At 39.8% G+C, this 22,539-nt stretch overlaps 2 protein-coding genes across 2 annotated transcripts in view; both read right to left on the minus strand.

Moving 5' to 3' along the window:
* Positions 1 to 22,539, minus strand: part of LOC125195888 (probable disease resistance protein RF9) — a 48,102-nt gene that overhangs the window by 16,224 nt on the left and 9,339 nt on the right. The window lies entirely within an intron of this gene.
* Positions 5,357 to 16,309, minus strand: LOC125195889 (putative disease resistance protein At1g50180). The gene is made up of 3 exons (XM_048094165.1): positions 15,224 to 16,309; positions 6,550 to 8,102; positions 5,357 to 5,689 (listed from the first exon to the last, which is right to left on the minus strand). The coding sequence occupies exons 1-2, from the start codon at positions 16,284 to 16,286 to the stop codon at positions 7,405 to 7,407; spliced, it is 1,761 nt and encodes a 586-aa protein (XP_047950122.1). The 5' UTR covers positions 16,287 to 16,309; the 3' UTR covers positions 5,357 to 5,689; positions 6,550 to 7,404.

Here is a 22,539-nt window from a genome sequence, read left to right on the forward strand (position 1 = left end):
AGTTTCCACCTTTGTAGTTTATTTAATTTTATAATTTTAAATTTAAATTAAGCATCATTGACTCACGCTATTTTTGCAATCAAAACGTCACCTACCTACAAGTGTACAGGTTATGTAGCACGTGACAAGTTAAATTATTGATTCACAAAAACTAAAATGCTAGAATGATTACCATGATGCATTGTCGAACACTATCTAGACTAATGAAAGGTGTTTTTGGATTTTCTTAAACTATGAACAAAGAGCAAATAAACAAATAACACAATTAACTAAGTAAAGCAAGTAAAAGATGTTTTTTCACACAAAATTGGGAAATGTACGGATATTATCTGTTAGTATGGACCAAGAGTGTCACCTATGGATCATGCTCATCTATTGGGTCTCACGTGTGGCTAGGAAGGTCGGGATAATTGGTTAAACCCCCTCTCGGGACGTGGGTTAATCTCTAGTGTAGGAGTCTTCTCCATAAAATTCGAGATTGACTCCCAAGAACAACGGACCCAAGTCCTCTCTCTAGCTCATGCATCTCTCGAGTAATGCACGAAGTTGTTGTTTACTTAACCATTCTAATCATGCATCTTTTAATGAAAACAATTAAAACAATATGTATTAAATTGGTAGCTAAACATTTGGATAATAAGAGCTCAATAACCAACAAAACCAACACAAAGAGATAGATAGCATAAATCAAGTATCAATCCATAGATTCCATACAAACTTCACCAAATCCCTTAAGGAGATCTAGCTACTCATGATCGAAGTCAAAACAAAAAGAAAAACAAAAGAAACAAAGCAAACACATGATTGGAAATACTAAGAACTCTCTATGGAATTGATGTTGGAGAGTCTTCTCCTTCAATCTCTTGAGAGGGGGAGCTCCTTGCCTTCAAATCCTCTTCAATCTCTTGAAATCTTGCTCAATTTGGTAATGTTGGAGTTAGGGTTCGAAAACTGTGAAGTTCCTTTATTTTAGGGTTGAAAAATGGGCAAAATAAGGAATCCGTTAAAAATGTCCGACTGGGCAATTTGCAAGTGTCAAAATACCCGACCGGGCCTGGAACCCGTAATTCACTTCAAAACGCCCGGGCAGGCGTTTCTTCGGGTGGAAAACACCTAACCGGGTGAACTTTCTGTATCTTGATGTGCAATTCCAACAAGAACGTCCGGTGGGTATTTCATTGCCTAGAAAACGTCTGGGCGGGCTCTGTATTGTCCGTTCAACTCCGTTTAAGCTCGTTTTATACATGTTTTTGCATCAAGGCTTCGACAAACTTGCTAGCTCTATAAATAGCAAATAAGTGGATGAAACCTAGACTTTATACCAAATTATCCAACAACTTGTGTTAATCACTAACCTAAACATCCTAAACTATGAGTTTGTCAACTATTTAGAGTGTCCATAGTGGGAGGGCCGCGGCCCTTGGCCCAGAGTCGGCCCAGGCGCGGCTCCCCACTACCGAGGCGCAAGGAGGAGACGGCCCTAGGGGGTGGACGAGAGAGAGCCGAGCTCTCGGCCTGGCCGAGGCCCTTAGGCGCGCGACTTAGCTCTCCACTGCAGGGGCCGAGAGTCGCGGCCCTTGGGCATTCCGATAAATTTTTTACTTTTTATTTTTCAAAATTTTTTATATATTCATCATTTTTCCTCCATTTTTTTTACCCCAAATCAAACTTCACTCTTTCAAATTGCTTTCAATTTAGTTTCAAAACATGGATTCCGAAGATGAAAGTTTTCAACGAGCGATTGATCACGAGTTCGATGAACTAGTTGCAGCGGTGCAAGCTGAAGCCGACGAGGAGGAGGCGGCGGCGGCGGCCGTCCCTCGGCCGATCTATCATCGGTGGTATATCAACCGTGACCATGCCGGGGCCGACCAGCGGTTGATGGAAGACTACTTCGGCATAACCCCTGTTATCCGCCAGAGATTTTCCGTCGGTGATTCAGAATGTCGCAACAACTCTTTATCCATATTGCGACGTGTTTGTCTCAGCGGTACATGTGCTTCACCTTGCGTCATGATGCCACCGGTCGACCCGAATTGTCTACATATCAGAAGTGCACTGTGGCAATTAGGCAGCTGATTCACTTGGATTTAACATGATTTTAGAGGGTAGTTTTACTTGAATTTGATCGTATATTGTGTATTTTGAGACATGGTTTATAGCTACTTCTCTACGTTATTGGTATTTTGACCATTTTGTGAAGAATGTGTAGAAAAAGGGTCGAAAATGAGCTTAAATGGCGAAAGGTGGAAAAGGACGAAATTGCAGCACGAGGCTGGCGACTCGCCAGCTTCGCATCAATACCAACCTGGCGACTCGCCAGGTCCTTCGCCCAGAATTGCCGAGAGCAGCTGGCGACTCGCCAGCTTCACCGTACAACGAACCTGGCGACCCGCCAGGTTCGGCCGACAGATCCAAACAAGGAAATTTCGAGCCCTATTTAACCTAATGTGCATGGGACGCCTCCTACAACATTCTACACGCCTTCAACCCCAAAAATACTACTTTTTCACCTAGGAAGAAGAGAAGAACGAGCAGAGGACTAGTGTTCATCGCAAGATTGAAGACGAGACCTCCAATCCGCCCAATCCAATTCTAGGAGTTTCTACTTTTAGTTTTATTCTTGTTCAAACAATGTTTTTGAATATTTCTTTGAATATTTCTTTGACTTTTGTGATGAACATGAGTAGCTAAATCCTTTGTAGAGTTCTACGGGGGAGATACAATGATTCTTATGTTTAATTGATTTCCTTTTTCTATGCCTTGGCTCATGTGGTTATTTTGATTTCTTCTGTGCTTATACGTTTATTTGACTGATCACCTTATAAATGCATGTGGATTTTACTACAAGAACTGAGAAGTGAGTAGTTTAATTTAAAAGAGAAGAAATTGACGTCTTTGCCAATATAATCGAGAGATTTGAGCCTTTGAATGAAGCTAAATATCTTAGGAGCTATTAGGAGTTGTTGCCTCAGTTCTAGGAATGAGACTTCGGTTCTAGGTAGCAATCTACAAATTATATGCTTTGAGAAAAGATATAGTTTTACCTTAGTGATAGCTTAATAACCCTTGAGACCCTTTGTTGGCATAGTTAGGAAGTTAGTTGAGCATAGGATAGTTGTTATCGATCCCGTAGGATTCTACCTTCTCATCCTTGATCTACATCCGTTTTCTCTTATTTGCTTTAGTTCTCTATTTGTTTTTAATTGTTTTTACCTTGCTTTTAAATAGATTTAAAAGACCCAAAAATCCTATTTATCTAGATAGTAGTTGAGGTTGGTTCGTGGTAATTAGGTTGGTACTCATTGTCTCTGTGGATACGATACTCTTTGCTTACTATTTGCTACATTAGCCCCGTACACTTGCGGGTATACTTGTGTTAAAAATAAGTTGAGTCAAGTTTTTGGCGCCGTTGCCGGGGACAATTTTGTGTTACTATAGCCTAATATCGTGATAAAAATTAAGATTACTAATTTAGATTTTACTTGCTTTATTTTTCTTTTCTTTTTGAGTTATTCTCACTTTCGTGTTTTTCTTTTCAGGTTGTATGCTCACTCGCTCTAAGGGGCAACCATTAGAGTTATTCGATCCTGAGATCGAAGCATCCAATCGAAGGAGAAACGCTCAGAGAAGGCTCAACCAAAGGCGATCACTTTCGCCTCATAAGAGAGAACCGCCTATTCTTGTTGCAGTAACAATGGCGGACAACGGAGAGAACAATGCACCACATCCAGATCCGGTAGTCCAACAGCTCCAACTACAACTTGCAGATTTGGTGAAACAAGTTAAAGAAAAAAATGAACAACAAGCCCTGGTGCCAGTGCAAAACATGTACGCTTGCCTATGTCGGGCATGCTGACATGTTCGACAAATATCTACAGATGAGCGAAATGACTGCCCATAAGGATGCTAGGAAGGATGTTGAGCGGGCTTTTAGAGTCGAAGCAGACCTATTTTGCAAAAAAACAAGAGGGTGCTAGGAAGGATGCTGAGCGGGCTTTTGGAGTCCTCCAAGCGCGATGGGCCATTCTACGGTGCCCGGTTCGACTATGGCACGAAAATGATGTCGCAGACATCATGACTGCGTGTATCATATTGCACAATATGATAATAGATGATGAAGGCTTTGCTGCAGAGCGTTGGGCACCAGAAGATGGTACTAGCACAAGTCACGGTATTGCAACCCCTCCCCTGCAGATAGGTGTTCCACGCAGTAATGAATACTTGATTCAGCGCCACACCGATATGCGGAGTGAAATATCACATTCAACACTGCAGGCTAATTTGGTTGAAGAGGTCTGGAACCGTAGAGGAGGTGGCGCAGCGTGATATGGGTTCTCTGTGTTGTATCGAAAATTTTCGTTGTACTCCCTCCGTTCCATAGTGATGGAGGCAAAACTTTTCGGCACGGAGATTAAGAAAAGTTGTGTTAGGTGAGTTAAGTAAAGAGAGAAAAAAGTGGAAAATGAAAAAGGTAGAGAGATGAAGAGATAAAAAAGTAAGAGAGAGTAAAGTAGGTGTGAAAAAATGTGTTAACTTTTACTAAAAAGAGAAATGACTCTATTACTATGGAACGGACGGAAATGGAAAAACGCCCATGTTACTATGGAGGGAGTATAATTTTCCCTTTTATAATAATACAGCGAAAATTTTTTATAATTATTTTTATTTTAGTTATGCACTATGTGTTTTAATTATTATAGGCAAATAATTTTTATTATAGCTAAAATTAAAATTTAACAAAAAATGTTAAGAAAATAATTTTAATTAGTGGTTCGGAGGGCCACCATTGTATTGGCCAAGTTTTCAAAGACAGGGTCAACTTTGTTGGGCATGCCCAAGAAATGGTGGCTTGGGCATGCCCAAGAGGGCCACCACTGGGGATACTCTTAGCTTTATAATTTTTAACTGAATTTGCAGCTACCGAATTCTCAACTTTGAAATTAGTGACAGCCCAATGAACAAGTTACAAGAGATCCACAACAGATTTTTTAGCTTTGTCGGTGTAAATATAGTTACTTAAACAATCAAGAAATAGTTGATGATTGCTACTCATTTGCAAATGCATAATCTAGAGGAGTGAAAAATTACTTAACTAAAGTATTGGGCTACAAAATTATTGACTGAGATTGAGTTCTCCCCACGTGTCATATAGTTTTTTTTAAGAATTGAGTCAATCACAATATTAAAGTGCTTGACATTTTATAGAAGTAAGCTAGACAGTAGAATTAATGTCTGTTCGATCTCATGACCAATTCTCTTATAAAAAGTAGAAAATGAAATGTGTCCAATACTCCTACAAAAGGATTGACTTTTAAATAAAATGCAATCAAGCAATTCAATACAAATCAAATTCAACCCAAACACAATCATACAATACTTCACTTTCAACATTTGAGTTATTACAGACTATCAATTTCAACTCAATACAAATCGAATTCAACACAAACACAATTATATAATTTTTCACTTACAACGTATGAGTTATTACAGACCATCAATAATATCAATTCAAACACAACTATACTAGGAGTAGTATCTTACAACGAGTTGAGCTTCAACAAAACCTTAGCAAGGAATGTAGCCTTTAGAGAAAGGTAAACTGTTTTTATTGAGCACCAAAAGTGGTAGTGATAATCAATCAGTTGCTCTCCAAGTTGCTCAACCACCATAATATACAATGATGCTACTGAATGAAAATAAAAACATAATGATGGCATTAGAGATTTGGAGTTCATGATTATACTTTGCCAAATAAATTTTAATAGCTTATAAGTCTCAAATGAACCAAGATCTTGTAATCATGCATTATTTTAGAGACTATGCCTAATTTAGCAGGATAAAAGAATTATAAGAATTTTAAATGATTAATGAAACGAAAAATGAAATAAAAAAGAACAGAACTTAGCGATTTGTTGAAACTAATGTTCTGCTAGTTCTAGTGACAAAGTGTTAAGAGAAGATTTCTCTTAACAAGATTCCGGCGTCGCAGAGGCGATTGTCGGAGGGATAAAAGGTAGACGGGGTAGTCGCGGGAGCTTTGCCCGTCGATCAAATCAAGATCAATACCGAATTAAAATAAGCAATAAAAATAAGATAAAGGTAATTGTATTTCTTTGATTTAATTATGAGAATAATAATATGTCCTATTTATAATACTCCTATGAATAACCTAACTTGGTGAACCTAACTTGGTGAATAGAAAATAATAATATGGAAAAGATATAATAAAATAACAATAGAGATATTGGAGATATTCTATAGATATATCATATATCCTTAGATATATCTGTATCACAAAGGGCAACATATTTACCTCAGTTAAAACTTTAGATTGTGTTACCCTAAGGAGATAAGATTATTAGTTGTGATTTGCAAATACATGGCAAGTAAAAATATTACTAGGAGACAGATGTGTTTTGGCTTAATAGCAATTTCAAGAAAAAATAACTATGCCTAACTTAACAGGATAAAAGAATATACAATATTTTTGCATAAAACGCATAAAACATCAAAATTGAAGAAAGGAAATATTAAAAAATGAGATACCTGGGTGAATATTACTAGTCCTTGATAAGAATTGAAGGGACATGGCGGACTTTGTGGAAATCATGTCCTGATGCTGATACCCTTTCTTTCAATTTTGGCATTCCTTCAATTACAAGAGTCTGAAGGGAAGAAATGCCACTCAATCCCTCTGGCATCATCTCTAGACAAGAACATTCTTCGAACTTTAATTGAGAGAGAAGGGGCATGGCTCCTGCCTCCACTCTCCACATCCTCAACTTCGGTAAACCTATTAATTCTAGCTCCTTGAGGCGAAGAAAACTATTTTCTGGACACGTCATCTCCTCCCCAACAAATGACTCCGGACCTAATTCCAATTGTATCAAGCAAGGAAGCTTTCCCAGTATCCCCATTGGATCATCCTCAATCTCAGAATCAGACAGATCCAACTGCCTAAGTTTCGAGCTCAACAAATCACTCCCGCACTCTGCCAGCGCCTTCCCTATTTTTGAATTAATAATCAATTCATAAAGATTGGGACATGTCAAAGCCTTCTCCAGCATTCGCTCACCTGTTAAGTCGCAACTTCCTTCAATGGAAACACAACAATCGCTTATCTTGTTCCAGTTCATAATGCCATTCATGATAGCTGACAAGCTATCATTATCGTGTATTATTGCCATAAAACGTCGGAGATTCTTCATTTTGTCCATACATTTAAGTTCATGACATCTACTATCAAAGCAAAATAGAGTCTCCAACTCATATACTCCCTCGTCCAATCTTAGTCGATAATCTCTAATGTTTTCATCTCCATAGACAGGAAGAGTCAAGTGTTTTAATCGCAACATCTCCTTAAAAACATTTGGAACTTCAACATTGTTTGAATACCTCAAATCAAGGGTATTGAACAGACCTTATATGCTCCGTAATATCTTTTCCACAAGAAACTATATGCTCATGCTCGACTTCACTTCTGAAATGAATAGCTAAATGTTGTATTTTCATATCCGACGAAGCTTCCCGTAGTAAGGTACTAAGTTTCCCACCTTTATACTCCAAACTCTGCACACCAAAATGCTCCCTTTTTCCCAATTTCAAACATAGTTCTCGTACTACATCATGAAGTTTGCATGTCTTATACTTAAAATTTCTACTTGCTACATCATAATCATAATAAATTTCAACCTGAACAATGGACCTGGAGGCTAACTCACTTAAGTATAACTCAGCGATATCCATTAAAGTATCCTCCTTGTCTCCAATATTCTCATATGAAATCATGCCTTGTGCAATCCACATGCTATATAGCTCCCAAGTAAGTATGTTTTCATCCTCGTGAAGAATACCCATATACATAAAGCAAGGCTTCAAATAATAGGGTAGACTTTCATAGCTTAAATTAAGCACTCCATCAATCTGCTCTTCAACTCCGTATATGGCTGCTTTGATGTGCTCATTTACTGATTCCCACTCAACAATCGATTTTTTCTCTCTCAAAACCCCACCGAGTAAACAAATTGCCAATGGCAAATACCCACATTTCTGCACCATTTCTTTCCCAATTTTTTCAAATTCTTCTTCCAATGCAAAGTCTGCATATTTTAAGTAATAATAAATGACAATCAATTGAATAGTGCAATTGACTAAGAAAGTGTTCTTATAAGAATTTTAAAACAAGTTACAAATTGTTCAAGACCTTAAAAATTACTATTTCAAAATATTTGGCAAAATAAGCTTATAAACAAACTACTCAAAATAATTTATCAAATCACTTTATTTTTTAACAATTTATAAGCAATGGTAAATTTACAAAATTTGTAACAAATATTTTCATTTTATTTTGATTTAAAATTTGTTTAATTTTATATCTGTAATTATTTAATATATTGCTACTATATAGTATTACTATTATTTTTTATTCTTTAAGTTAATAAAATGATGTTATTTTATTTTATTTAATTTATTCAGAATGTCTAATTAATAGTAGAATAAAAATATTATGTGTCGCGCATAACGCGTGGGCTAACTCATTTTACTCACATTTTATTATAAAACTAATTGTATATAAAAATGGATCCTACACTCTTTTACCTTTTTTCACTCACTTTCTCCTGTATTTCTTAAAATTCGTGTTAAACTTAAATGAGACTCATAATGGCGGATTGAGGAGGTAACATTTCTTCTGTGGAACCATATCCCAAAACTCACAAAATAAATACGCAAAAATGCGACTAGTAAATATACTAGATAATTTATTATTGAAACCATATTCCAAAACTCACTTAAGAGCAGGACTTGTAAATATACTATTTTGTCCATTTACGATTTAAAAACTCATTTTAACATGGAATGAGTAAAAAAAGTGTAGAAAAGTGAGTTGAAAAATATTAATAGAGTGCAAATCCAATTTTTATACACTGATTCTATAATAGAATGTGATGATAATGAGTAATTAGTGGAAAGTGGTATCTATTTACTATAAAAGAACAAAGCAAATGTGGACATTATTTCGTACTGATCGCAACTATGAACATTATTTTGTGGACTAAAGGATTATAATAGGAACATGATTTTTTTTAGTAAAGTTGATCTCCTGCGACTTATATTATTGAAACATAAGATTGGTCTTTAATAAAACAAATAAAAGAAAATAGCCAGTTGATTTAACATTGGTCAGTTAGAATAACTAATAGTAGTAGTAAATAAAAAGGCCTATAAAATTAGCCTATAGAATTACACAAAATGCAGTGGCTCTAGGAAATTGGAAGAGATCCACTTTTACATTATATAGTACTCGTACTAGTACTATGGTGGATAAGTACATCTATATTTATGATAGAAAACCAATTTTCAACATAATCTCTTTCCTGCATTTTTACGTGTAAAAAACATGTGAAAAATATGGAAGATCTTTAAGGTGGCCAAGACCTATGGCCTTTCATCTTAGGTAACCCTCAAATGTATTAAAAGATAATTTTGATTGCAAGGCCTTTCAAGTGCTTTCTCTAGCCTATAAATAGGTTTGATCTTGGAGTGGAGAAAACACCACAACATACACTCTCTACTTTCTCTAGCCCGATTCTCGGAATTCCATCAAGTTTCGCCGGTGCCTAGCGGGTTTGAGGTGCTTCTACACGTTAGGAGGAAGTCGTTTTATCTTTGGGGGCAATACGCCATTCCGTGAGCACTAGCCGGGGCGTAATTTGTCTTGCGGAAAGAGGGCTTCCCTCGACTCGACTTATAGTTCGGTTTGTTTTATTATTTCCGTTGTAATTTTCATTCCACTTATTGTTGTTATCTTCCTTCGATTGTAATAGTTAGAGTACCACCTGTACACGGCTTGAGAATTTTATCCCATTATTTCTAACAATGGCAAGACAAATTAGTGTACTCTTCTAAGACGGGATTATGCCCATCGAAGTTGGAGGAAACATGAAATTCAAAGCTGGAATGAAGCAACAAACAGTCGCAATGTTGATGCGCAATTAAGTGGTTAATTGCTTGAAATCTATTCTCTTGAGAATTGTGTTTATCGTTTGTCATTAGACAAGCAAGACTAATTTAGACTTGGTAGTAGTAATTGGGATGCATAGGTTGTTGGATATACCAATGCACATATGGTTCAATACAATTGTGTACTTATTATTGGAGACAATATTGTGCAAATTATTTGAACGTGTTGTTATAAACAATAAATATCACGGGGTGGTCGCAATGGTTTCCGACGTGAACCATGGTAACAATCCAAATGAATGGTTTGTTGATACGGGTGCCATAAGTCATGTGTGCTCCAAGAGAAGCGTTTTTTATACTTACAAATCTGTTGGAGGTAGAAATGTACGCATGGGAAACCAACCCTCTTTTGAGGTGGTTGGTGTGGGTAATGTGTCCCTAAAATTAGGATCTGGAAAGGTTCTTACCCTCAAGGATGTGCTGCATGTCCCAGACATCCGAAATAATTTGGTGTCAGGCTCACTTCTAGTAAATCATGGATTTTCACTAGAATTTGACTTTGAAAAGGTTATATTAACCAAGTATGGAAAGTTCATAGGTGAAGGTCACCTAGTGAATGGGCTTTTTGAGCTGAATGTTACGGTCATTCACCGTGGAAAATGAGTAAGCAATAAGGAAGATGATGCATCCTCTTATTTGCTTAAGAGCTCTGATTTATGGCATAATAGATTGGGACATGTAAATCTAAATGCTATAAAAAGATTAGTAAATCTTAATTTACTAAAAGTTGATAAGTTTAACTTACAAGAAAGATGTGAAGTGTGTGTTGAAGCCAAAATGGCTAAGTTGTTGTTCCATTCGGTAGAACGAAGCACAAAACCTCTTGAGTTAATCCATACAGACATATATGATTTGAAATTTGTGCAAACAAGAGGTGGTAAAAAGTATTTCATCACATTTATAGATGATTGCACAAGGCATTGTTACATTTACTTATTAAGAAGTAAAGATGAGGCAATTGAAGCGTTTAAAGACTTCAAAAATGAAGTCGAAAATCAACTTAATTGTCGAATTAAGTGTGTTCGAAGTGATAGAGGTGGTGAGTAGGTAGCGTCGTTTGCTGAATTATGCCATGCTAGTGGTATAATTCACCAAACCACAGCTCCATATTCTCCTCAGTCAAATGGTGTTGCTGAACGCAAAAATCGAACACTGAAAGAGATGATGAATGTTTTGTTGATTAATTCAGGTTTACCCCAGAACATGTGGGGGGAAGCTTTGCTAACCGCAAATTACATCTTGAATAAGATTCCACTCAAAAATAGGGATGTGACTCCTTATGAATTGTGGAAGGGAAAGAAACCTTCATACACATACCTCAAAGTGTGGGGGTGTTTAGCAAAGGTAGAAGTGCCGCCTCCGAAACAAGTTGCAATAGGCCCTAAAACAGTCGATTGCATCTTTATTGGCCATGCACTTAACAGTAGTGTCTATCGTTTCCTAGTCCATAAGTCAGTTGTGCTTGGCGTGACTGAAGGAACAACAATTGAATCAAGAAATGTTATATTCTTCGAGAATGTGTACCCTTGCAAGAGGCAGGAGGATCGTTCGAGTGAAAGAATGATGGATGAATCCACTAGCTCTAATCCTCCAAAAAGGACGAGGTCAAGTCCTGAGGATGTAGAACCAAGACGTGGTAAAAGAGTTAAAGTTGCCAAGATATTTGGTCCCGACTTCATAACTTTTATGTTGGATGACGAACCAAAATCGTTGGCAGAAGCGTTGTCTGGCCCAGATGCGTCATTCTGGCAAGAAGCGATCAATAGTGAAATTCAATCAATTATGAGAAATAACACATGGGTGTTAGTGGACTTGCCAGAAGGCTGTAAGAACTTAGGGTGCAAGTGGATCCTGAGAAGGAAATATAAAATTGATGGTACTATTGAAAAGTACAAAGCTCGCCTAGTTGTGAAAGGCTTTAAGAAGCAAGAAGGATATAACTTCTTCGACACATATTCACCCGTTACGAGAATCACTTCTATTCGGATGCTGCTTGCGATTACTGCTTTGCACAATCTTGATATTCACCAAATGGATGTGAAAACTGCATTTCTGAATGGTGAATTGGAAGAAGAAATTTATATAGAGCAACCTGAAGGGTTTGTAGTACATGGCCAAGAAAGGAAGGTATGCAAACTAGTGAGGTCTCTGTAAGGGTTAAAACAAGCGCCTTTGCAATGACACTTGAAGTTTGATAATGTGATGTTCTCAAATGGGTTCACTATCAACGAGTGTGATAAGTGTGTTTACATTAAGAACACTGATAACGGTTTTGTTATTGTGTGTCTTTATGTGGATGATATGTTGATCATGGGCAGTAATAGTGCCATTATCAACGAAACCAAAAAATATGTTGAAGAGAAATTTCGACATGAAAGATATGGGTCTAGCTGATGGGATTCTCGGAATCAAGATTAAAAGGAATCATGAGGGAATTGCTTTGACACAATCTCATTATGCTGAGAAAGTACTTGAGAAGTTTCACTCGATTGATTGTGAGTCAGCTAAGACTCCATTGGAACCCAACGTGCATTTGAGTAAGCACATGGGTGAGCTTGTAGCTCAAGAAGAATATGCAAGGTTCATAGGGAGTTTGATGTTTATCATAAACTGCACCCGACCAAATCTTGCGTGTATAGTGAATAAGTTGAGCCGATTTACGAGCAACCCAAGCAAGGAATATTGGAAATTCTACATAGGATTTTGAGATACTTGAAGTATACTCTTAACTTTGATTTGCAGTACAGAAGATATCCCCAAGTACTTGAAGATTACTGTGATACAAATTGGATCTCTGATTCAAAAGACTTGTTTTCAACGAATGGGTATGTGTTCACTGTGGGGGGTGGAGCTGTTTCGTGGAAGTCAACGAAACAGACGTGTATAGTTCGATCCACCATGGAATCTGAGTTTATCGCTTTAGAAAAAGCAGGGGAAGAAGCCGAGTGGCTTAGAAACATTCTAGAAGATATTCCATGTTAGAAGAAGCCAGTGCCGCCAGTAGTGATACACTGTGATAGCCTAGCAGCTATAGGAAGAACACATAGTGGCTTGTACAATGGTAAGTCTCGACATATTCGTCGGCGACATAATACCGTAAGGCAGTTGATCACAAGTGGTGTTATCGCATTTGACTATGTAAGGTCAGTGGATAACTTAGCAGATCCAGTAATGAAAAGTTTAAACCGTGATCAAATGCATAAATTGCTAAAAGGAATGAGACTGAAAACGACATCTTAAAAGATGATTATAGTGGTAACCCAACCATACGATTGGAGATCCCAAGGGCTTGGTTCAATGGGAAAACAAAGTTATATGATTCTAGTTATAACGCTCGGAAGATTTTTAATCTTCACCCATTCTTTAGAAAACATTGAGTGTTATAACCTGTATGTGGTAAGAGGCTAAGTTTTGACTTTTAATGATTCTTAGAAACATCGAGGAGGTAGGTATTGCAGGATACCTTGGAAAAGAATCACCTATATAAGTGGAGAAGTGTGGGCCACTTCAACATGTGAATCACTTATAAATCTAAAGTGGTGTTCCATGGACAGTAAAGGACACAAACGTGAGAACTGATGAGTTTGTAAATAGTATTGTGTCAATATTATTGTCTCGGTATACACCAAGGAGGAATGGTTCAAGGCATCACGTCCACCAGGCCGCCGGTATGCCCGATAGTGTTGACTATGGAAAGTTCAAAGCACCAAGCTACTATTCCAAATGCAATATTGTTTCTTGAGGATTGAGCAAAGAGTCTGCATGCATGCATACACGTCTTGTGTTGGTTTGAGCTTGCAGTGTTCTAACCAATGTGGGGAATTGTGGAAAAAACATGTGAAAAATATGGGAGACCTTTGAGGTGGCCAAGACCTATGGCCTTTCATCTTAGGTAACCCACAAATGCATTAAGAGATAATCTTGATTGCAAGGTCTTTCAAGTGCTTTCTCTAGCCTATAAATAGGTTTGATCTTGGAGTGGAGAAAACACCACAACATACACTCTCTACTTTCTCTAGCTCTCTACATCATAGCGTGCATTCATAGAAGCATTGCATAGCTTGATTCTCGGAACTCCATCAAGTTTCGCCAGTGCCTAGCGGGTTTGAGGTGTTTTTACACACTAGGAGGAAGTCGTTTTATCTTTGGGAGCAATACGTCATTCCGTGAGCACTAGCCGGGGCGTAATTTGTCTTGCGGAAAGAGGGCTTCCCTCGACTCGACTTAGTTTGGTTTGTTTTATTATTTCCGTTGTAATTTTCATTTCACTTATTGTTGTTATCTTCCTTCAATTGTAATAGTTAGAGTACCGCCTGTACACGGCTTGGGAATTTTATCCCATTGTTTCTAACATTTCACTCTCTTTCTTTGCTCTTTACTCCTATTATATTAATCTAAATAATTGTGTGAGCTGATTTGTTTTTGAAAATATACTAATACGGTCAAATTTTTACTTATTCCGATAGCATATTTTATTATGATTTCTACTTAATCCAAATGATTTATTCTCCACGGTTACATAGCTATGCTATTGTGTTGAAATATTTTTTTTCTTTCATTAATTTTTCATATTCTGTTAAAATAAATTCTATGATATAAATAATTAGTTTTTATATGATTCCTATAAAATAAATTAAATATTACATGACTTAATTCAAAAATTAAAATATTTGTACACTTTACCTTTAATTTAAAATTACTTATCCATTTTTTAGAAAAAAAGGAAAATGTAGTAGGTGGATCCTTGTACTGCAAAATACTCCTGCCAATCCTAAATGAATCCAGTTGTGTTCTGTTTTGGATTGTTTCAAGTTAGTTTATTTTTTTTTTGGTAAAAAATTATATCTAACGTTAATTATTTTATTCTCTCTCCTACTTCCCTCTTTTTTCATTCTTACTTTACTTTTTTTTTACTTTATTTTATCTCTTTTTAACTCACTAAATGCAACTTCCTTAATTCTTGTAACAAAAAAAAATTGCCACTTTAATTTTGTTTCATATTTGGCATTTTGGTTCATCTACCAAAATTAGTCTACTTTAATTTTCAATTTCTTTTCACCCTTACATTACAATACACTAGTAATGATTTAAGTCTCTCTATCCAATTAGCACGATAACATTAGATATTTTTTCTTTTTCTAGATCAATTTCACATTAGAAAAGTCTCTATTTTTACAAGATGGAGTGACGTAAAGCTAACCTGGAATATTTCCATGCCGAAATGCTTTGTATTTGAGTAGTTCCAAAGCAGCGTCCATATGTAAGAGCCCATGTTTCACTGCCAATCCAATCTCTGCAACCTTTTGTTTCCGTGTTGTCACCAATATTTTGCTCCGCAAATTTTGAACAATGAATGGATGCTTCAACTCACGCCAATGATCAAGCTCCCAAACATCATCCAAAACAATGAGACATCGCTTCTCTATCTGTATCTCACATAGTCTCTCAATCAACTCTGAATTGCTCAGATTCGGAACCTCCTCCCTCATTCGTGGCTCGTCATTCAGGCATGAAACACCCTTCTTCTTCTTGTTCTTCATCTCTAGTTGCCTCAAAACATCCTCCCAAACTGATCGACTCTCACATTGCTGAGTAATGCAAACCCATGCCGAGAGATCAAAGTCGGTTGTCTCGTTGTAGAGCTTCTTGGCAATGGCGGTCTTGCCTGACCCTCCCATTCCCCAAACAGATATAATTCGATCCTCTGTTTCTTGCCCTAGGAATTGAACCAGCTGCTTCAGCTCATCCTCCATGCCTATGAAGCAATCTCCCATCTCCAAATTGGGGAAAGTCTTCCTTGACATGTTGTTTCCACCCGAGCTTTCCCGCTCTCCATTTGGATTCATGATTATGCTTCTTTTTATGCCGTTTTCTTGCATAGCCTTGCTTATCCTCTCCAGACTTGATGTAATTTGTGAAATCTCGGAGCCTAATTGGTGGAGTGAGTTGCAATCTATCAAAATGCAGGAATATTTGCGCACGAACTGCCTGAGGCTTATTCTCCTTGAATAAACTTGATAAGCTGCGTGTCTTTCAATGGCGGATTCAGATCTGTAGACGAGATCTCTGATCTCCGAGATCCAATTGAAGATCGTACTGCTTTCATGTTGTCGTTTATCAGCGTCTTTGAGGAAACACTTCATCTCTTTGAGCTGCCGCTCGAGCTCCTTGACTTGATCGGCAACACCAGCTAAAAACCGTCCCTCTTCCAATAGCAAATCACGGATGGTTTCAAGAGCAATCGACACCGCTGCCTCTGCCATTGCAACAATTTGGCCAGCACTCAGATATCAAAAAAAGGGAAGAATGAAGGAATAAAGGATACGAGATACGGAGATAAGGATATATAGATAAGGAATGTGCGATCAATAACAGTCGAAATGTAAAGCAGTAGCCATGTTTTTCTTTGCCATTTTGTTTAATAATTCAATATTCGTCTATCACTTGTCTTTACACAGTATAGCAGTACTCCCTCCGTTCTATAGTAGTGGAGACATTTCTTTTTGCCACAGAGATTAAAAAAAAGTTATGTTAGGTGGGTTAAATAAATGAAGAATAAAGTAGGAAATGAAAAAGGTGGAGAAATGTAGAGAGAATAAAGTAAGAAAAAGTAAAGTAGGTGTGGAAAAATGTGTTGACTTTTACCAAAAAGGGAAATGACTCTACTACTGTGGAACGTACCAAAAGGGCAAAATGACTCTATACTATGGAACAGAGGAAGTAGTAATATTTTTAGAAATTCTCCAAACCAAATCTGAAAATCGTCCTCAATCAAGTCTTTAATTTTTTTAATATTCTGTTCATTGGTAGTATAAATATATATTCTGTTAATTAATTTGTGAGTTTGTACAATTCTTGATTAGCCACTAGTTTTAGTTGGAAAATAAAATTATAAGAATGCTAGGAATAAATATGATTACTGGATATATCTTTTCTGGGAAAATATGAATATTGGTTTAGAAAAAGTCAAGAATCAAGATTCTAAACTACTCCCGCCGTCAGCTATTAGGAGTCTCATTTATGGGCGACACAAGTTTTAAGAAATGTTAAGAAAAGTGAGTGGAAAAAAGTTAGTGGGATAGGGATCTCATTTGTATATATTAGTTTTAAATGAAATGTGAGTGGTATGAGTTAGTGGAAGGTGGGACTCTATTACCATTTATGGTAAAAGTGAACCGGGACTCCTATTCGCGTACGGACTAAAATGGAAAAACGGGACTCCTATTCGCGGACGGAGGGAGTATCATTTTTATATGCAAAACCATCCTGCTCTGACTTTACATTCTTCTTTTTGTTGTCAATTGAAAATAATAAATAAAACACAACTATCCCACATCAGTGTAAAGGGAGAACTAAAATCACATTCTCCCTCCGTCTCCCAAATTTTGTCACCATTTGACCCGACACGGGTTTTAAGAAACGTAATAGAAAGTGGGTTGAAAAAGTTAGTGGCATGTGAGTCATACTTTTATATATTAGTTTTAAAATTAAATGTCAGTGAGAATGAGTTAGTGGAATGAAGGGTCCATTACCAAAAATGGTAAAAGTGAAAGGTGACAAATTTTTAGGGACGGACGAAAAAGGAAATATGTTACAAATTTTCAGGGACCGGAGAGAGTATAAGCTTATGATTGGTTTTAGGATGCAATCATATGAGTTTCTATCGCTTTTGACCGTCACCTGAAACAACTTCACCACTACGATAGAAATCAGGCCATTGTCATCAAAAGCTAGAATCATAGTGGGCCGAATAGACGATCTCTATTTAGTAATAGAATGAACATTTTTGCCAAGTGTCTACTTGTTCAAACTAGAAACGGATCAAAGAAGAACATAATAGAGCATGTGCTTATATTTTCTTGTATCTCAAGTAAAACACAGTATCTTCTCTATATTCTGGAGCTCAGCATCAAATACCTCAGTGATACGCCCCAACCGCACAATCCTTCGAAGGAGACGACGCTGGATGGAGCTGGTCAGGAGGACGATAATGAGTATGAAGAGGAGTGTTGCCGAATGCGGTGGAGGTAGCGCCAGCGCAGGAGCAAAGGTCCATTGCAACATCGAAGCCAAAGAGGAACGCACGTCCGCCAGACAGGCTCGGCGAGTACGTTCCAAAGTAGAAGAGACATTATTTTTGTTTTATACTTTACTTTATTTCTTTCCTTTTATTATTTCTTTTTGATATTTTATTTATAATTGATTTAAGAGTCGAGCGTAATTATAAGCTCCGTTTCGGGGTTTTTTTGTTGGTTCTTTCCCGAGATGAATAGTATTAGGTCGAACCAACCCTAGGGTCCTTAGATCTATAAATAGGGCATTTTGTCAGAAGGAATTCAATGAATAATATACATCTTTTTGCCCTAATAATCTTGCACGACAAGTATCTCACAAAAACCCTAAACTCGACGCTGCCCGACGGGGAAGAATCCCGCGCGCAGCCTCAGTTTACAAACCGCCGACCCGCTGCAGGGCGCCAGTAATTTAGTTCGGTCGCCGCGCGAAGCCGCCGACCGCTGTTAAGGGGGAAAATACCTTAACATCTTGTGCTTTCACGTGTGCACTCATGAGACGCTACAATAACAACGGGAAGGGAGTTTGGGGCACCTCGCGCCCAGATAATTTTTCAGAAGGATCGTCGCGACGGTATAAAACAGATGGTCGTCGCGACCAGGGCGGCTTTCCACGTTTCAGTCAGGATGAGGGGGAACCTATCCACCGCCCCAGGATGAACCGTTCTCCGAGGAGTCCGTGGGTGGGAAGCTGGATCGTGTGTTGGACAGATTGGACAAACTTGATTTTTGGAAGAAACTCAGATTTCGTGACAGAGCGGGGGTATCGTGACAGAAACCCTATTGGTGGGCCGCGCGATCGCTGTAGGGATGACTGGGGTCGCGGCGACAGGGGTGAACGCACGACGTCATGCTGGGATCCACCTGGTGCACGATATACTAGAAATCACCCGACCGATTACGATCAGGAGTTTGATCGTCCGGCGTCGTGTTGGGATCCACCACGACGATTCAATCCATAGGTGACGGGGTATGATAAACCTCATAAGGTGAAGATGGATCCACCACGGTTCGGATGCAGCAAATTGGATCTCCAGAGTGAAATATTACTTCGATCATCTCATGATGCCGCAAGCCCATCACCTACACTATGCGGTGATGTTATTCGAACCACCGGCGTCGGAGTGGGTCTTCAATTACTGTGCAAACAACGATTTCGTCACTTGGCAAGAGTTCCTGGAAGACGTGCAGCACCGTTTTGACCCCCAGAGCTTTCAGAATTATTTTGGCCTATTGGCAAAGTTGACGCAGACGAGATTCAAGGGATTCCAGAGTCCGAGTTGTTCACGATATTTGTGGCGGGTCTCAAACCGGAATTGCGCCCTTCATCACTGGCAGCGGTCATGGCCTTAGTGCTGGAATTTGCTGCCACCCAGCCGGAAAGACCGCCACCTCAGAATAATCGGCGATCGTGGCCACCGCATGATCCGCGAGGGCAACCAGGAGCTTCTGCACCATAGCCATCATCTCAGCCGGGTATCTCAGGCGCCATCCAGAGCCCTTCTCTGTGCACATCAGACCAGGCTCATTTCCCTAAAATTAGGGTATCTCAGGAAGAGAAGGCAGAACGTGCCCGTCTGGGGTTATGTTACCATTGCCCCGAAAAATGGGTCACGGGCCATGTGTGTAAGCAACGACTCCTTTGCTACGCAGACGGCGAAGATAGGTCGGATCCGGAGTTGGAGTATGCCTTGGAGGTCGGTATATTGATCGATACGGGCAGCGACAGGGACTTTATGCACCCGAGGGTGGCGGAACGGCTACACCTTCCGCTGTCGCCCATCACTCCTTTTAGGGTGTTTGTAGGCAATGGTGAAGCACTGTTGTGCACGCACATCTCGAAGCAGACGAGGTTGGAGGTACATGGGTCAACTTTTAAGGTCGATCTTCACGTCTTACCAGTGTATGGCCACGATATCATTCTGGGGATGGATTGGCTGGAATCCTTAGGGAAAGTGACAGTAGACTTTGCAGGGAAAACACTAGAGTTTACACGGGGTGACAAGCCAATTATACTAAAAGGGATCCATCCTCCGCCTCGTCGGGCATCTCTGCAGGCGTTATCTACACTGATCCCAGCAGCCTCGACGCAGGAGTGCTATGAGATTCTATTATTGGATCCAGAGGAGACAGCGCCGCCGAGCGCTACTCGCGAGGAGTTTCCCACGGATTTGCCGCCGGGGGTAACGGCGGTGTTGGAAGAGTTCAGAGATATTTTCAGTATGCCTCAGGGGATGCCTCCGAACCGTCCATTCGACCACCGAGTCCACTTGTTGCCCGGGACACGACCAATTAACGTTTGCCCGTAGCGCTACCCATATTTCCAGAAGACCGAGATAGAGCGGCAGGTGCGGGAAATACTGGAGCAGAGCATCATACAGAGGAGTAGTAGTCCGTTCTCATCCCCAGTGCTTCTTATTCGCAAGTAGGATGGGACGTTCCAGTTTTGCATCGATTATCGAGCATTGAATAATGCGACAATGCCAGGCCATTTCCCTATTCCAACGACAGATGAACTTTTTGACGAATTGGGTGCAGCAAGGTTTTTCACGAAACTGGACCTCCATTCGGGCTTCCATCAGATCCGAATGCATGACGAAGACATCTTTAAAACTGCATTTCGTACTCATGAAGGTCACTTTGAGTTTTTGGTAATGCCATTTGGGTTGACGAACGCTCCATCAACTTTTCAGGCCACAATGAATGCGATTTTTCAACCTATGCTACGAAAGTGTGTCATTGTGTTTTTCGACGACATCCTCGTATACAGCCCTACGGCGGAGAGCCACTATACACATCTGGCTGCCGTGTTGACCATCCTCCGCGAGCAGAAATTCTTCGTGAAGCTGTCTAAGTGTTCGTTTTGCAGATCGACGGTAGAATACTTGGAACATTTAATAGGGGATGGATTGTTGAAGGCTGATCCGGATAAGTTGGCCACGATGACAGCGTGGCCGAAGGCGAAGACGGTGAAGCAGCTGTGGGGTTTTCTAGGCTTAACCGGGTATTACCGCCGGTTCGTTGCAAAGTATGCATTGATCGCAGCTCCATTGACAGATTTGCTTAAAAAGGATGCATTCGTGTGGACTTCAGCAGCAGAGGAGGCGTTTGATAAGTTGAAGGCTGCTATGTCCACTGCCCCGGTACTCCGACTGTCGAACTTTGAGAAGACATTCTATGTGGAGGCGGATGCATCCGATGTAGGCATTGGAGCGGTGCTCCTCCAAGATAATCACCCAATCGCATACTTCAGTCGGAAGTTGGGGCCCCGTCGCCGCGTCGCATCAACTTATCACAAGGAGTTGTATGCCATTGTGGAAGCCGTCCAAAAATGGCGTCAATATCTGTTGGGTTGGGAATTCGTTATTAGAAGCGACCAGAAGAGCTTGAAAGAGTTTCTCCTACATGTCGTCCAGACCCCGGATCAGCATCTTTATGTACGCAAGCTGATGGGCTACAAGTTTCAAATTGAGTATAAGAAGGGGAGTGCTAATCGCGCGGCGGATGCATTGTCGCGGCGTGAGGACAACGGCCTGGGAACCAGATTTGGGGAGGACTCAACGGCAGCCGATGACGCGGGTGCGGATTCGCGCGATGCGGCATTGCTCTCAGCAGCAGCGCACCCTGTTCCCCAATTGATGGATATGCTGCGTAGTGACAAAGTCGTCGCCAGAAATGCGCTAAATTACTGCCTCCATTAGGGAGGGCAAGGCGCCTCCACACTTGTCCTTGGTTGATGGGTTGGTGTATCATAAACGGAGGATATATGTGGGTTCACGGTCATCGGCGCGAGCACCGATTCTGCGGGAGTACCATAGTTCCTCGGCGGCAGGTCATCTGGGGTTCGATCGAACATTTCGTCGGGTGGCTGCTTGTTTTTATTGACCTAACATGCGGAAGGAGGTGAAACAGTTTGTTGAGGCGTGTGTAACTTGCCAAACCACCAAGTATTCCACACAGAAGCCTGCAGGTTTGCTACAACCCCTGCCCGTTCCGTCGCAGGTTTGGGAGGACGTGTCAATGGACTTCATCACTGGGCTGCCACACTCGCGCGGATATACTACTTTCATGGTGGTGGTTGATCGATTGTCAAAGTATGCGCATTTCGCTCCTTTGCCGGCCCGTTTCGACGCTCTGAGGGTTGCGCACTTGTTCATTAATGTGGTGGTTCGTCACCATGGATTTCCCAAGAAATTGGTTTCGGATCGCGACCCGGTGTTCTTGAATAGAGTTTGGGAGGATATTTTACGCCTAAGCGGTACAAAGTTGAACATCTCCACGACATATCACTCACAGTCAGAAGGTCAAACGGAGGTAAGAAATAGGGGCCTTGAACAATATTTGCGAGCATTTATGGCGGACATGCCATCCCAATGGGCGAACTTTCTTCCGTGGGCGGAGTTGGCGCTGAATTGTTTCTACCATGAGGGACTGAAGATGTCTC

This window comes from Salvia hispanica, chromosome 6 (assembly GCF_023119035.1).
Source record: "Salvia hispanica cultivar TCC Black 2014 chromosome 6, UniMelb_Shisp_WGS_1.0, whole genome shotgun sequence".
Taxonomy (NCBI): domain Eukaryota; kingdom Viridiplantae; phylum Streptophyta; class Magnoliopsida; order Lamiales; family Lamiaceae; genus Salvia; species Salvia hispanica.